This window comes from Ctenocephalides felis, unplaced genomic scaffold, assembly GCF_003426905.1.
Source record: "Ctenocephalides felis isolate EL2017-DRISC unplaced genomic scaffold, ASM342690v1 CF-g0.4_SCAFFOLD_01170, whole genome shotgun sequence".
NCBI classification, from domain to species: domain Eukaryota; kingdom Metazoa; phylum Arthropoda; class Insecta; order Siphonaptera; family Pulicidae; genus Ctenocephalides; species Ctenocephalides felis.
Window position 1 is genome coordinate 84609124 of NW_020537324.1, and position 16825 is coordinate 84625948.

At 30.0% G+C, this 16825-nt stretch overlaps 1 protein-coding gene across 1 annotated transcript in view; it reads left to right on the forward strand.

Annotated features, from left to right (window-relative positions):
- The window catches only part of LOC113367844 (basement membrane-specific heparan sulfate proteoglycan core protein-like), a 111981-nt gene extending 96204 nt beyond the window's left edge, over positions 1–15777 (forward strand). Inside the window, exons 26-27 of the mRNA XM_026609421.1 lie at positions 15311–15508; positions 15574–15777. Coding sequence (XP_026465206.1) covers positions 15311–15508; positions 15574–15777 — 402 coding nt within the window. The remainder of the gene's footprint in view (positions 1–15310; positions 15509–15573) is intronic.
- The last annotated feature ends 1048 nt before the right edge of the window (positions 15778–16825 follow it).

A 16825-nucleotide genomic window follows, 5' to 3' on the forward strand; every position in this document is an offset into this window, starting at 1 on the left:
AACAAAATCCCATCGCCTTTTAAATTTTCCAAAAAATATCAACACATGCTAAAAACTGCTTTGAGAAAAATGTGACATTTCTATCCTAAACTCCAAAGAGTAAATACATAGTTTCGACAACTTGTTAAGTTATCATGATCATTAGTGTGTTTTACCATTTGTGATGTTTGTGTTAAAAAATATATATCTTATCAATGTGCACATACTCATACCATGGATTAATAATGGTTTCATATGCTATATTAGGATACAAAATTGTAAGTGTTTTATTACTATTATTATATTATTGTTTTCCACAAAAATTTCCTTTCATATAATTTATTAGTTTCAATTTTTATAGTTAACTTGATTACCACTGAATGATGGCTAAGATGCTAGCCGAAACGTATGGATTTTAAATAAATAAATTTTAAAAAAACTCATACTATTTTTATTGATGTTACGCCCGATTATTAACACTCAAATTAAACATATATATCAACATCAAATTCAAGACTATTCAAATATATATATATATATATATATATATATATATATATATAGATATATAGATACATAAATATTTTCAGTTCTATTTTCAAATTTCGACTATTTTTTCTTCTCCAGATTGCAGATATAGTGAATTCCGTTGCGCAAGTGGAGAATGCATCTCCGACAGGCAGAGATGTGACAGAGTACACGATTGCAGAGATGGAAGCGATGAAAGAGATTGTCCACAACCTGATGACCAAACCACAAACAGACCTTACCCACCACAACCAACCGAAGGTAAGATAGTAATTGATAATTGACTAATTTGCTAAAAATCCAGGCAACGATACTGAAGATTTGATAGGAAAACGTAATGGATGTATGTGTGTGTGTATGAAATTGTTTGCTCCCAGGGTCTTCAATGCTTCCCTATTAATCAAAAAATATTATCTGAAAGTTTGAAGTCTTAATATTAACTTTAAGATAGTCCGCACTTCAACCAAAGTTTGCAATATATATGTATGTACGAATTCACATTATGTATAATGTTTCATCTACGTTTTCTGGAGCCAGGATTAACCAATTTGAGTGATTCAAAAATCATTCAATTAGTATTTATAAGGAGATTTGTTGAGTAGTTTTTAGCAAAAGCAGGTCTAGCCGTATTGGAGGTACGGAGCAAAATGCCCAAAAAATTGCAAATCAATTTGTGAGAGAGATCAACATTTTAACTACCCGTAGGACAAGCTATAGTAATCGCAAAAAAATCGCAAATGAAAATTTTTATATACTTTAGAATTATATACTTTATGTTTTAAAACTTTCTGAACATTTTGTCATACTTTAGAAAAAATGGATGTATGTGTGTGCGTGTGTGTGTGTGTGCGGATACAATTTTTCGTCGACGATTTCGGGAACACGGATCAACCGATTTGATTAATTCAAAAAACATTCGAATCGTATTGATAAGGAGACGTGCTGATTAGTTTTTGGCGGAGGCAGGTCTAGCCGTTCCGAAGATACGGGGCAAAAAGTGCCAAAAACGGTAACTCAGTTTTTAAGAGAACGGAGCGTCCGATTTGAATAATTCAAATAACATTTTACTTGTATTGACAAGATATACAACGATTAAATTTTCGGTTTCGGAGATCTATTAAAAAAAGTAGAAAAAAATGCCATTTGGCGGGCAAAAATTATCATTAGACATATACACATCAAATTATCATATATTTTATAGCGATTTTAACAATAAGTAATAATGTTGTTTACATTCTTATGGGTTTCGTGTCAATATTTATCTGTTAGACGGCGACGCAGCGCTTCGATATTTTGTCTTTTCGCAGTTAAAGCAGTACGATTGGTTTGAAAAAAAGTTCAGAATTTCCAAAATATTTCAAATAAAAAAAAACATTTTTTCTCAAAAAGTCTTTTTTTTTCAAAAAAAGTGAATTTTTGTCAAAAATTTATAGTTTCTCAAAAATCTAATTCTTTCAAAGTAAAATTTTTTCAAAAATGTAAATCTTTTTAAAAAAAATAATTTTTGGTACGGAAAGTTTCAGCAATTTGCCTTAAGGCACGATGCCATGCGCCCCACTAGTTGCTTGAATTGACCGAATAAAGACATTTTTTGTAAAGGCAGGTTTAGCACTATAGGAGGTGCAGGAAAAAATTAAAAAATAGACAAATTGACTGATGCCTAACTTTATTTTACAGCTCCTCACCATAGATGTCCATATGGAACCCAATCCTGCGCCGTTTCGAACCAATGTGTGCCATCAAACCAATGGTGCGATGGAAGATCAGATTGTGCTGATGGTTCTGATGAAAAGGAATTGTGGTAAGTAGTATAAAAAAAATTATACCCTAAATACTATAAATTATTGTTCTTTAGATGTTGTCCAGTAAAATCGTTGTGGTAACAATTACATGTTGATCTTTTAGGTTCAATGCCTAACAGCAATTAAAGTTCATATTTGTATTTTTACAATTATTGTTATTTCATTTTTATTAATGTTTATTATCATTGATAATTTAAAAAGCTCGAGCATGTGTACGTGGAGAATTTCGTTGTGAAAATGGCCCTTGCATTCATGGGGCCCTTAGGTGTAATGGGATCACCGACTGCCCTTATGATGATAGTGATGAACTCGATTGTCCTTACTCGAACGAAAGTAAAAATTGTGAAAAAAAATTAACGAGATTTTTTTTTTTATTTGAAAAGTTATTAACAAGGGATTTTTATTATTCCAACAAATTTTTTTGTTAAAATTTTATTAACAAGACTCTTTTTTACTTTGTCGTGTGCTTCTACTAATTTACATTTTGGGACGTTCCCTATTTGAAAAAAAACGTGCATGATTTTTTTTTTGGGTATATTTGCCTAATATGTTTTTATTAACTATTTTTAACGCTTTTACTGGTACGCACGCATATGTTGCGTGAGACCACTTTTAATACCCATTTGTCCATTTTATTGCATCTACAGTTGAAATTTAAATTCAACACGAATTCATAACGAAAATTTTTTTACAAGATATTTTGCTAAAGCTGTATTTACTCGTTACATTTTTTTAGGCATAATTTAAATTTCTTATTTTTTTAAACCAAAAATATTGCTTGTTATATATAAATTTAATATTAAATATTGATTTTTGCTTGTAACTAATTTTTATTGCCTCTAAGTTAAAATTTGTTTTTTTCATTAAAAAAATGCTTAATATTATTTTTTTTTTTATTTTCCTCATATATCTTTTGAATAACTTTTTTTAAACAACTAACATTTTATTTTACTAAATTTTTGTAAAATATAATTTGTGCTTTTGTGTTTAATTTTATTAACGAATGTGTACCATTGTAATTTTGTATTCTTATTATTAATATTTTTGTGTTTTTTTTTATTTTAGTTGGACACGAACCTTTGAACCTAAAAACATACCCAAGTGAACAAGTCATCAAAGAAAGTAAGTGTTTTTTCCTATTTATTTATTAAAATTAAAAGTATTTAATTAAACTCTTTTGTATTGAATCTTATACATCTGGTTGTTCAAAAGATTATAATTTCCCCTTAACGGTTAGTCCAATTTTGATAAAACATTTTGGCTTTATTCAAGCAGAATTTTTATGGTAATAAATAATAGAAAAATAAGTATATAGAACATTAGGGAAATGCGAATTATATTTGCTTCATCTTGAAAAAAAGTCATTGCAGTTTTAGAAATATTAAAATAATCAATAATTTATATTTAAATGCTGATATATGTAGTCATATTTAATTAATATAATATTTTTTTATTAATTTCGAAATTTTTCACACAAATTTGAGGTCAATTTTAAATTTTACGTTTTACAACTTTGCTTCCGCCGAAATTCTCTGATTTGGACGCAAAGTTGTACACTATATTTGTTTAAAATAAATCTTTCAGCCATATTTATTTTGAAAAAGTTTACAAAAATATAATTATTTCAATCAATATTTTGCTAAAAAAATCAAGTTATTGACAACAATTATGACGTTTGACATCAGGAAAAATATATTTTTTAGTACCAGTCGAAGAGTTGAATATGTTAATTGCATATAAAAAAATGTGCTCTTTTATAATTATTACATTTTTTTTGTAATTGTTGACTTCTTATATAGTTTCGATTAACTTCGATTATTTTCAAAAAATTTCTCAAGCCAAAATAACGCCAATTTTAAATTTTACTTGTTACAACTTTGCTTCCGCCGAAATTCTATGATTTTTTGTAGGAAACTCATACAGTACTAAAGGCGGAGGCAAAGTTGTACACAATTATATTTCAAATTACTTTATTAAATAATTTTATTTATATAAATCTTACAAAATTATAATTATCTCAATAATTTTTTTTGTTATATATAACATGAAAAAATATTTTTTCGACTGCATCGAGAAATTTATCTTGAAAAAAAAAATTACACTAATTATGAGGTCAATTTGAAATTTAAGTTTTTACAACTTTGATTTCGCCGAAATTCTGTAATTTTTTGTAAGAAACTTATATATTACCAACGGCGGATGCAAAGTTGTATACAATTTTTGTAATAAATTTGATAATAATTATTAAATTTTACTTGTTACAACTTTGCTTCCGCCGAAATTCCATGATTTTTTGTAGGAAACTCGTATAGTACTAACGGCGGACGCAAAGTTGTACACTATTTTTGCTTAATATTACTTTATTAATTAATTTTGTTTTGATAAATCTTATAAAATTATAAATTTCAAGTAACTTATTGCTAACTATAACATGAAAAAAAGTTGTTTTGCCTGCATCTGGAAGTTTTGTATGTTGAAAAAAAATTCACACTTTGCTTAATATTAAATTTCATTAGTTACAACTTTGCTTCCGCCGAAATTCTACGATTTTTGTATGGAACTCATACAGTACTAACGGCGGGCGCAAAGTTGTACGCAATTTTTTTTGAAAATGTGGAAACAAATTTTATTAGCTTGATAAAAACAACCTAGACGTTTTTTAGCATTCAAATAACTAGTATATAATGAAATAAAAAATATATTTTTTTATTATATTATACTTATAATTAGATAAAATCTATCAACCCAGTTTTTCTTCCTCTTGAACAACCACGATGTCTTCAGCCCTAACACAATAATATTTCCTAATTATAATAGATCATATATCTATTACAAATCTGTATTGTAGATTAATCTATATTGTATATTTAAAATGTTACTAATCTATGTATTTATTTATTTATTTTTTCCGATGCTTCCATCGGGCAGCTACTTATAGAGAGGGTGAGTTTTATTCGACGAATCAAAAATTAGGGAATCAGATCAAACATCAGCTAAAAAACATAATTATAACATGACATTCACATTGTCATTTAGATTATAATTTAATTAAATCCATAATTATAATATGGCAATGGGTCGATGGGTCGATGAATCATTATATAATTTTGTACGATTCAAATTAATTTCATTTTCTAGTTTTTTTTTCAAATTTTATTTTAATTATTTTCATTGTTTTACAAAATGAATTTTGTTCTGTAAAACTAGTTCAATTAATTATATTAATTTCATACATTTTTATTCGATTATATCACTGCACGTCACTTATCATCTTGTGGCATAGATTTCACAATTGCAACAGTTTTTAATGAATTTCTATTATAATTATTATTCATTTGCACGATTTTTACATTTGGGTTTGTTTGATGAATCATTTGGACAGATTTCATCATCAGTCATCGATTTTACAACTGGAGTAGGATGTCATTACACAAAGTATAATATAAATTACATATATTATTACGAAATTTATTATAAATTGAATTGGTTTAGTCGTAGAAGAATTGACATTGTAATTATTCGACGATGAGAAATTATAAAATAAAATTATAATCTAAATTTTTTAACTTCCCGAAGAAGTTTATGTTTTCATCAAAACATCCGATTCGCTAATTTTATGTTTTCTCGACGTTTCAAGCCATCCTGAATCGAATGAGACCAAATTTGGAAAAAGATGTGTGTGTGTATGTGAACAGATTTTTTGCCGTAAATCGACGGTTTCTCAAAACCGGCTGGACCGATTTCAAAAATTTAAAAACCATTCTACGTATCGCCATGAGGACTAGCGTTTCTGAGTTTTGTGTGGCGATCGGCCGAGTCGTTTCTTTGTTAATCGCAGAAAAGTGAAAAATTTTTTGTCCACGTTTTAGCCCGAAATTCTTAATCGATTTTGAAAATTCAAAAATCGTTCGATAGATATTAGTTGGGAATCGTGCTGATTAGTTTTTGGTAAAGATCGGCCGGGCCGTTTTCTTGTAATAAAGTTTTAAAAAAAAAAAAATCGAAGATTTTTCTTATTATTTTTTGACGGTAGATACCATAGCCTTCTAGATCATACTAAAATATTACAGCCCTACGACAACTCGTTTAGCTTTAAAAATTCTTCAAAGTTTGCAAAAATTGGTATCGTTTTTTTGGCATTTGTCAAAATTAGACTTTTGATCGATGTTTTCTCAAAAAACGGCTGGACCGATTTCAACAATTTAAAAGCCATTTGATGTATTTCAATGAGGACTATCGTTTGACAGTTTTGTGTGATGATCAGCCAAGCCGTTTTTTTGTAATTTGGAAAAAAGTGTTAAACTTTTCGTCCACATTTAAGCTCAAACTACCGAATCGATTTTAAAAAATCAAAAATCGTTCGAAAGATATTAATTAGGAATGATACTGATTAGTTTTAGGTGAAAATCTACCGAGCCGTTTTCTTGTAATTAACTGTTGAAAAAAAATTCAAGCCAGTTTTTATGGAACTTTTTTTGGCGATATATATCACGGCCTTATACAACTTATTGAAATATTGCGCTCTTACGACAAGTAGTTTAATTTTAAAAATTCATCATAATTTGAGAAAATTAGTAGTTTTTTTGACGTTTGTTAAAATTAAAAATAGACGACTTACTAGGTATAACGATAGAGTACTTGGTTTTAATAAACATACTAAACCATTCAAGTCCTACGGAAACTGGATCAAATATAAAAATGATTAATTTATGAAAATTTGCTTTTAGAAAATACTCCGAGTCAAAGTGTTCGATCGTTTGCAATGATGTGTAATAAATCCACTCGGAATACTTTTAATGACTCATAAATTAATTTATATTTTATTAATTAGGTTGATTATTTAAACATATCGGAAAGTTCCTCAAGGCTAAATACCAAACCAACTAGTTTCTAAAAATCCATCTACCACGAAACACAACAAAAATCCAATTGCATTCACCAAATCGCATTAGAGATTCAAATTAGAACCATGATGCTTGAGGTCACCATCATCAATTTTTTTACCATCACTAATCCGGCTCTGGTGTATTTATCTAGGTCGTGAAGTAGTATTCCAGTGCAGAGACGAAGGTTCTAACAGAGCCCGAGTTCGTTGGACTCGCCCCAACGGAGCACCACTACCACCTGGTTCCAGAGATTTGAATGGAAGATTGGAAATTCCAAATATTCAGGTTTCCCAGGCTGGTGCTTATATTTGCGAAGCTCAGGGATTCCCCGCCAACACTCCTGGTGCGAGCGTCACTGTTTATTTGAATGTCGAACCATGTAAGTAGAAATAGAAAGGATTGATGTAGTGCAGTAAACGGAGAAAAAAGGGTGTAATTTCTATAAGGGAATTTTTTTACTGTGCTCTAATTTGCTTGAAATTTTGGTATTAGGTTTATGTTAACCTCGAGTTCAAAAGTGAAAACAATTCGGGGAGGTTGCAACACCGTATTAAATAAGTGGACATTGAGCCGCTTTGTCGCTAGAAAACGTTTTTGGTGTTAAAGGATATAATTAAAAATTATATTTTAATACATTTACCTTGTAATAAAATCATTTTCAACCTCGTGAAAACCCTAAAACCGGTTGTAAAAACCGTTTCAACCAACCTCTAAATTGAAAAAACAAAAACGCTTAAAAATAAATTACAGTATGATATAATAAGAATTACGTATAAAGTAAATAATATTTTATGCAATAAAATAATATAATATTTTATTTAAGCCCTTGATGAAAAATTGTTTAAAAAAATTATTTTGAAATTGAAAGAAAATCAAGAAATTCAAAATGATACTAATGTTACGTCAATTCCTCGAAAATAATATCTTTTATTTTTTTTGAGATATAATGAAAATATAACAAATTCCACTTTATTGTTTTTCTAGTATTTATTTTATTATTCAGAAATTTCATTTATTTCATTTATTAATTTTTTTTTTATTATTATTTGCTTTTATTTTATATTAAATCATCATACTACGGATATCATTTTAATATAAATTGTATCCTTTGTACTCTTATTTATTTAAATTTATGTTATTGTTCATTATTATTACTAGATGTTACTAGATATTAGATTACTAGATGTAATTATTTAACAGTTGTAATAAATATTGTGATTAAAAAAATATATAAAAAAATAATGAAAATAAGTTCGATTTTTAAAACAATTGGAAAATTTAAAAAAAAAAAATCGTGAGTTTTCTGAAAATAGTTTGTACTAAAGTGGTGAATCTGCTAGAATCCATCAAGATGTCTGTAATGAAGTGAATTCTAGATGGAATGTGAATCACTTTAATTCTGGTGGAAATGGCGCCCATTAAACCATATGATTTAAAAGAAAAAAACATCGTATACACTTCTTATTTGCATGATAGCTCACTCATTTTACACGCAAAAAACTTGTAACAGCACTCATTTTAAAGCTTATGTGGAGCACTATAAAACCCAATTTCACCAAAATGCATAAAATGTAAAACCTCGCCACTAGATGGCTTTAAAAACAACAATTAAATCTTGAACGAAATAAAAAACGATTTTGCTCTTTCAAATCTTGTTTAATATTATTCCTAGAACACTTTATAAAACACTGATTTATTAAGATTTTTATTGACATTAGTTTGTCCATTACATGATTTTCGTTAAAATGTATATTTTAGGAGATATTTGCAAAAAAAAACGAAGAAAAACGCCAAAAATATATGAATTTTTAGTGGCCAGTAACTTGAAAAGTATTTGTTTTTTTTTTTGAAAAACTACAAAAGACATTTTTTGCTTATAGTTAGTTCTTTTATCGATTTCCGACGTTATTTTGAAAAAATGTAATTACACAATTGAGAAAAAGTGTCATTCCCTCTAACCCAAATTGTTTTCACTTTTGAACTTGAGGGTAAGATGAACCTGATTCCAAAAAAGCCAGTAAAAAAATTCAAGACCCAAAACGCTCCGTTTACTGCACTAACGGTGACTATCAGTTGATGATAAATCTTTTAATTGGACGCAGCCCATGGTAAACCTCGTAACACGACTTTAACAAAATTAACAAATCCGACTTTACTTAAATACGGAATAATCCCTCATGTTGATCCAGATTTTCACAGCACAGGTATTTCTTAACGTCACCTAAAAATAAAATCGAAAAACTTAAGTGCTTGAATTTAACATTTGCTCTTTTTTGTATGCCTCTTGTTGGGTATTGGATTCTGGTAAGTTCCTTCCTTGGCCAACAAAATTTTATTTATTCACCATGATATTTATTAATTTTTTTTTTCTAGATACTGCTCCAACTTATCGTCCTGCAAAAGCTTGTGGTCTTCATGAAGCAACTTGTGGAAATGGTGATTGTATTCCCAAACATCTGGTTTGTAATGGTGAATACGACTGTGCTGATGGATCTGATGAAAGCAGATGCAGTAAGTTACAAAATTTTGTGCAAATGCCTACAGATTTTTATCTAAATTGTGTTTGCCAGGTCCTCATGGTTGTGAGCCCAATGAATTCCGTTGTAACAACAAGAAATGCGTTTTGAAATCCTGGAGATGCGACTCTGATGACGATTGTGGTGATAACTCTGATGAAGAATTCTGTGCAACTACTCCACCAGATGCACCATGCAAGTAAGTAGAAAGACTAATCTGACTGAGCTAATTATGATGGAATTTATTTTTTTCATATATTTTTTAGGTATCATGAGTTTGCTTGCGCCAGTGGCAACCAATGTGTACCCAAAGCTTACCATTGCGACATGCAAAGAGATTGTCTTGATGGATCAGATGAAAGAGGATGCAGTAAGCACAAATGTAAAATAAGTCTATTAGTTTTATTTTACAATGTTGATTTTTTACAGCACCCCCTGAAATTGTACAACCCCCATCACCACCAATGAAAGTAGTAACAGTAGGTTCAGAATTAGTCATAACCTGTACAGCCGTTGGTGTTCCAACACCAGAAATCAGTTGGCGTTTGAATTGGGGACACGTACCAGCCAAATGTAAAATGACCAGTGTCGAAGGACGTGGTGAATTGGTTTGTCCAGACATCCAGAAATCTGATGAAGGTGCTTACTCTTGTGAAGCCATAACATCCACGACGACCAAGATTGCTGTTCCTGATTTAATCCTTGTGGTAATCACTGGAAGTGGTGTTTGTCCAGCTGGTCAATTCAATGATGAAGCTCGAGTTCCATCAGAGTGTATTAAATGTTTCTGCTTTGGGGCTACAACTAATTGCAGCAGTGCTGATTTGTTCACATATTCGGTAAGTAGACACATTAACTAACAGAGGGTTGTAGTTGTTTATTATTTTATTTTTTGGAATTTTTAGTTGCCGCCACCGTTTGTTGCCGATAGCGTTGTTGGTGTCCGAGTTGGTCCAAGAGGTGATATTACAGTTGGTGATGCTGAACCAGCTTACAGAGGTCGAAGACCACAACTTACACAACATGATGCCAATGGAGCTACGGTAAATATCTCAAAAACAACCTGCATATTGATAATATGATTTCTAATTAATTGTTTTGCATAGCTTTATGTCAGTGGCATGGACAGCAGATCATCTGGTTCAAGCGGTTATCCATATTTACCAGTACCAGAAAGTTTCTCAGGCAACCAGCTGAAATCTTATGGTGGTTACATCAAATATCGTGTAGAATTCCGTGGTTATGGAGAACCAGCAAGGATTCCTGATGTCATATTAGTCGTAAGTAACTGATCTAACTCTTGATCGCCATAAAAGAACTGCTGGTGTTAATCAAATTTTTATTTCTCAGGGTAATGGTTATACTTTAACTCACACATCCCAGGAACTTTTAACATCATCCACTCCTGGTACCCAAAGATCTGCTCGATTATTCGAAGGTGAATGGGACAAAGTACGTGAAGATGGTTCTGGAACTGTTCCAGCATCTCGTGAAGACATCATGATGGTTCTTGCTAGAGTTGATCGCGTTCTCATCAAGATGCAGTACGTATAATGATTTAGTTTACTAAAATATTTGTTGAAAGTTGTTATGATGCGTCTTTTTCTTGTTTAGATATGTTGAAGGCAATACTGTCGAATGCACGTTATCAGATATAACAATGGACTCTGCAGGAGTTAGTAACGTCGGTCAAGGACCGTCTAACTATGTTGAAGAGTGCAGATGTCCTGCAGGTTACACAGGATTGTCTTGTGAGGTAAGTTTGTCTTAATATATATATATATATATATATATATATATATATATATATATATATGTTATATATATAAAAGAGGATCGCTTAAGTTACAACACTTATAACTCACGAACGGCTCAATCGATTTAGATGAAAATTGGCAGGAAGGTAGTTTAGAGCCAGGAGAAACATATGTAATATATTTTATCCAGTTTTCATTCTAATTCAAAATTAATTATTTATAAACTATCCATTTAGTTTATTCAATCTATGATTCTATCAATGATTTTATCCATGACATTTACTTTCACTTTTCAACTGTCATTCAGTGTTTCTGTTTTGATACAAATACATTAATATGCACTTTTAATCATTACTTTTGAAAAATTATTACGTGAATAATATAAATTTTTTAATCACCACGGAAAATTATTACGAAATAGCAAGTAAATAATAATAGCAAGCGATGCCAGATGGACGATTGAGAAATTTATTTCTTGAAAATGGGAATGTAATTATTTATATACTTAGGTACTTATGTATATTTGTTTATACGTATTTAAATAGAGTATTTGAGGTGTTTATATTCTATATATCAGCAATAAGTATAATCATAAACAAATTAATAAAAAAAAATATTTTGAAATATAGTTTCTTAACATAACCTCAAAATTTGTAATAAAAATGTAAATATATATTAATCGTTGTTAATTTATATTTTTTTATACATATCTTATAAAATGTTTCAGGTGTTTACAACTAATTGGCATATATGTTATCAGCAAATGTGCTTTGATTGGACAATAAAGAGTCCTAATTGAAATTACTCGACTACCTTATGTTATATATAGTGATAGAATATTAGTTCTTGGTTTATATATATATATATATATATATAATCCAATTATAAACATCACGAAGCCTCAGACGTTTTCAACATTTCCAACGATTCCCCCTTATATATATATATATATATATATATATATATATATATATAAATAAATTTTGTATGTTACATATTTTGTTTATATTTTAGTCTTGTGCTCCTGGTTATACAAGACAAACATCCGGACCTTGGCTCGGCAGATGCCACCGTGAACCAGAAGTTTGCCAACCAGGATTCTATGGAGACCCATCAAGAGGAATCCCTTGCAGAATTTGCCCATGTCCCCTCACGAACCCCAGCAACCAGTAAGCATCACAAACTTATGCAAATCTAAGTCAGGAACTTACAAATCAATTATCATCCCCAGATTTGCTCGTACTTGTTCCCTGGGACCAGATGGTGATGTCGTGTGCGATTGTGCTACCGGATACGAAGGACGTCGTTGCGAACGTTGTGCTCTGGGATACGAAGGCAATCCAACCAGACCTGGAGACAGATGTAGACTTGCTCAACCTGCTCCTGAACCACCAAGACCACCAACACCTGAGAGATACGAATGCGATCCTGCAGGATCCCTCAGTACTAGACCTGATCCTAGAACTGGACAATGCTTGTGCAAGGTAAAACAATAGAAAATAGTAGTGTATGACATCGTGCCTTGAGGCAAATTGCTGGAACTTCCCGTACCGTAATGAAATATTCGAGACATTTTAAACGTTTTCAAATATATTATTACAAATACTTTCAGTAACTTTTATTATTTTTGCTATCTTGTTATATCCGAGCAAATCAAATGTAAATCATAAATCAATCAATTTATCTCCAGAACATTAACAATTGTCATTTAATTTTGAATTCAATTTCAAAAAAATAAAATAGTTGCCAAAATTTGCACAAAATTGAAAAAGTGCTCTCTATAGTTACAGTCTAAACGCATTTGCAAATAATTCCGTGCGGCATTTTCAATTATACTGTGCTTAGCTTGGCGGCATTATCACTATTTTTCAATAATAATGACTTAATGTTCACTTCTAGTTATTTATATTATTGTACTATATTTTGTTTTTAATATACTGAATTTATATTTATTTTTTTAATTATTATTTATTAAAATAATTATAAATTATTGACTTGAGAATTTCACTTCTAGTCACGTTTATGTTTCGTAACATAAACATTAAAGTTTGCTTTTAAAAATTTCATATTTTTTTATACTTCATATTGTTTTTTTTAAATATTGAGTATATACATTAATATCCAATTAGATCTTTAGATAGAAAAGTTTAATTTCAGTTTAAAAAAAATATTTGGAGTAATTTTACTTCTAGTTACGTCTTTGTTTCATAAAAATAATATTTATAATGTTTTAGAGTATATTGTTAGTTTATTAATATTTTCATGCTTTATATTATTTTCTAATTATCAATGTATTAATTTATATATCAAAATAAATACAATTAATGCTAACTAGAAATAATTTAATTAATGAGAATATAGCGAGTAATTTCACTTTTATTTCTAGTTACGTTTTTATTTCGTAACATTAACGTTTATCATATTTAATGTTTTCTTGTTACGTTTTTGTTTCGTGTTATCGAAATTTATAATGCTTCAAATTTGCATCTATTTTTTTCTTAATATTTCTAACACAGAATAAAGTATTTTAATTTTTATTAATATATTAAATTTTGTCATTTTATACGTTGTTACGTTTTTGTTACTTAACTTTAACGCATTTGCAAATAATTCTGTGCGACATTTTCACTTATACTGTGCTTAGCTTGGCGGCATTTTCACATTTTTTGATAGTTTTCACAAAATTGGAAAAGTGCTCCAGTGTACATAAACAGTCTAAACGCACTTCGGTAAACATTTGTACCAGAGTGGCGCTTAGACTGTGCTTAGCTTGGGTAATTTTTGAATGTTTAATCCAAAATTACAAAAATATTTTATGGAAAATAAAAAAATGATGTAATAATTTTTTATCCTCAAAAGCAATTGTTTTGTAAATACGAGCAGAAAGTTTTTCCAATCATTGAAATCGGACGCTTAGTTCACTCAAAAACTGCCATTTTTTGCACATTAGCTCTGTACCTTCGAAATGGCGGGACCTGTCTTTGCCAAAAACTAATCACCACATCTCCCTATCAATAGGGATCGAATGTTTTGTAAACCATTCAAATCGGTTGATCCGTGCGCCCGAAAACGTGGACGAAAACTGCGGACATACAAAATTTTGTGAAAAAAACTATTGAAAAAAGTGAAAATGCCGCCTAGCTAAGCACAGTATAAGTGAAAATGTCGCACAGAATTATTTGCAAATGCGTTTAGACTGTGACTATACGGGAGCTCTTTTTCAATTTTGTGTAAATTTTGGCAACTATTTTTTTAAATTGAATTCGAAATGAAATGACGATTGTTAATGTTCTGGAGATAAATTGATTTATTCATGATTTACATTTGATTTGCTCAGATATAACTAGATAGGAAAAATAATGAATGTTACAGCATTTGTAATAATATATTTGAAATCGTTTAAAAATTTCTCGAATATTTCTTTGCGGTACGGGAAATTCCAGCAATTTGCACTAGTTAAAATATATCCTCATTTTTTATACTTTTTTCTGAAGGAATCAACTACTGGACCACGTTGCGACCGTTGCAAAGAAAACGCTTTCCATTTGGACTCTGAGAATCAATTCGGATGCATCAGCTGCTTCTGTATGGGCATCACACAACAATGTACAAGCTCCAGAGATTATAGAGACCAGGTAAATAAAGATAAACAACCTCTTAAATATTATACTAATACTAATTTATTACGTTTTATAGATTTCTGCAGCATTTGCCCATTCGTCCAATGAGTTTGCTCTGATCGAATCCCAACGCAAGAAGACACCGATCACATCTGGTCTACAGGTAAATAATTTCTCAAATATTGTTTTAGACATGTGCATAAATCATGGTTTGTATTACAGGTTGATCCATCACGCAGAGAATTAGTTTACCACTCCTTCAGTCCTTCAAGACGCGATACATTCTACTGGAGTCTTCCATCTAGGTTCTTAGGAGACCGTGTCACTTCTTATGGAGGTGTCTTAAACTACACCATTAGACACGTACCTGCACCAGGTGGCAATTCCAGAAACAGTGCTCATGATGTTGAATTAATTGGTGTAAGTACTTAAATTATATTTAAATCTTTGTTGTACGTACTTGATTTCATGGTTGCTATTTGCAGAACGATGTGCAATTGAAATACTTCGGCAAAGAACAACCACAACCTGACCAACAACAAACCTTCAGCGTCCCCTTGTTGGAACAATATTGGCAGAGGACTGATGGTAATCCAGTGAACAGAGAACATATGTTGATGGCTTTGGCTGATTTGGAGAACATCTTCATCAAAGCTACGTATACCACGATGGCTGAAGAAGTCGGGTAAGAGTATATGCACATCATCAGTAATTTTTTTTTTTGAGATTTTCTATATTTTACTTCTATATTTTCGCCTACTTAAATTCTCAAAAAAATGCAATTAAATGTAAATATTTCTGACTAGTAATAGATACAGAAATTAAAATACTACTTAAAAAACTATATATTAGCAAGCACATACAAAAATGTCTAATATTCATAGTCTTACTTTAAAAAAGGTTTTTTTTTTAATAAAAATCGTATTTAACTCCTTGAGACCTTTTAAACGATACCCTACAAGCCATATAACTACTAGCAAAATTTTTTGAAGTAAAACTTCTTTAGACTCGACTTAAGAATATTAAAGTTCGTGAAAACTTTACATATTACAATAATGAACATACAGTGTTGGATAAAAAATAAGTAATTTTATGCAATTATGACTCAGAACACAGACATTTTATATACTGTATAATAAAATTGAAAATTCAAGTTTTTTTCCTATAAAAATATGATGATATGTATCATTTTTATATGTATAATATTGTATTCTGCTTTTCGAGAGCTTTCAAATGATACCGAATGCCTTAAAAACACAATCAAATTTTTTGAAGTAAAACTTCTTTGGTTTTTTTTAACACATTAATACTTATCACGTAAATGAGTATACTTATCACGTTTTTATTCATAAAATCGTATTATACTTTTCAAGACCTTCCAAATGATACTTGACATGCCTAAAACACAAACAAAACTATTTGAAGTAAAACTTCTTTAGTTCTTTTACTACAAATGAATACTTATTGTGTAAATGAGTATACTTACCGCGTTTTTATTTATGAAATCGTATTATACTCTTCAAGACCTTTCAAACAAACACCCCAAAAATAAAAAACACATTTAAAATTTTTGAAGTAAAAACTGCTTTAGATCCGTTTACAAAAAATTATAAAAGTATAAATAATAATACTTATTGTCACATTTATAAATAAAATCGCATTCTACTCCTTAAGACCTTTCAAATGATACCCGACATGCCTTAAAAACACAATCAAAATTCTTGAAGTAAAACTTCT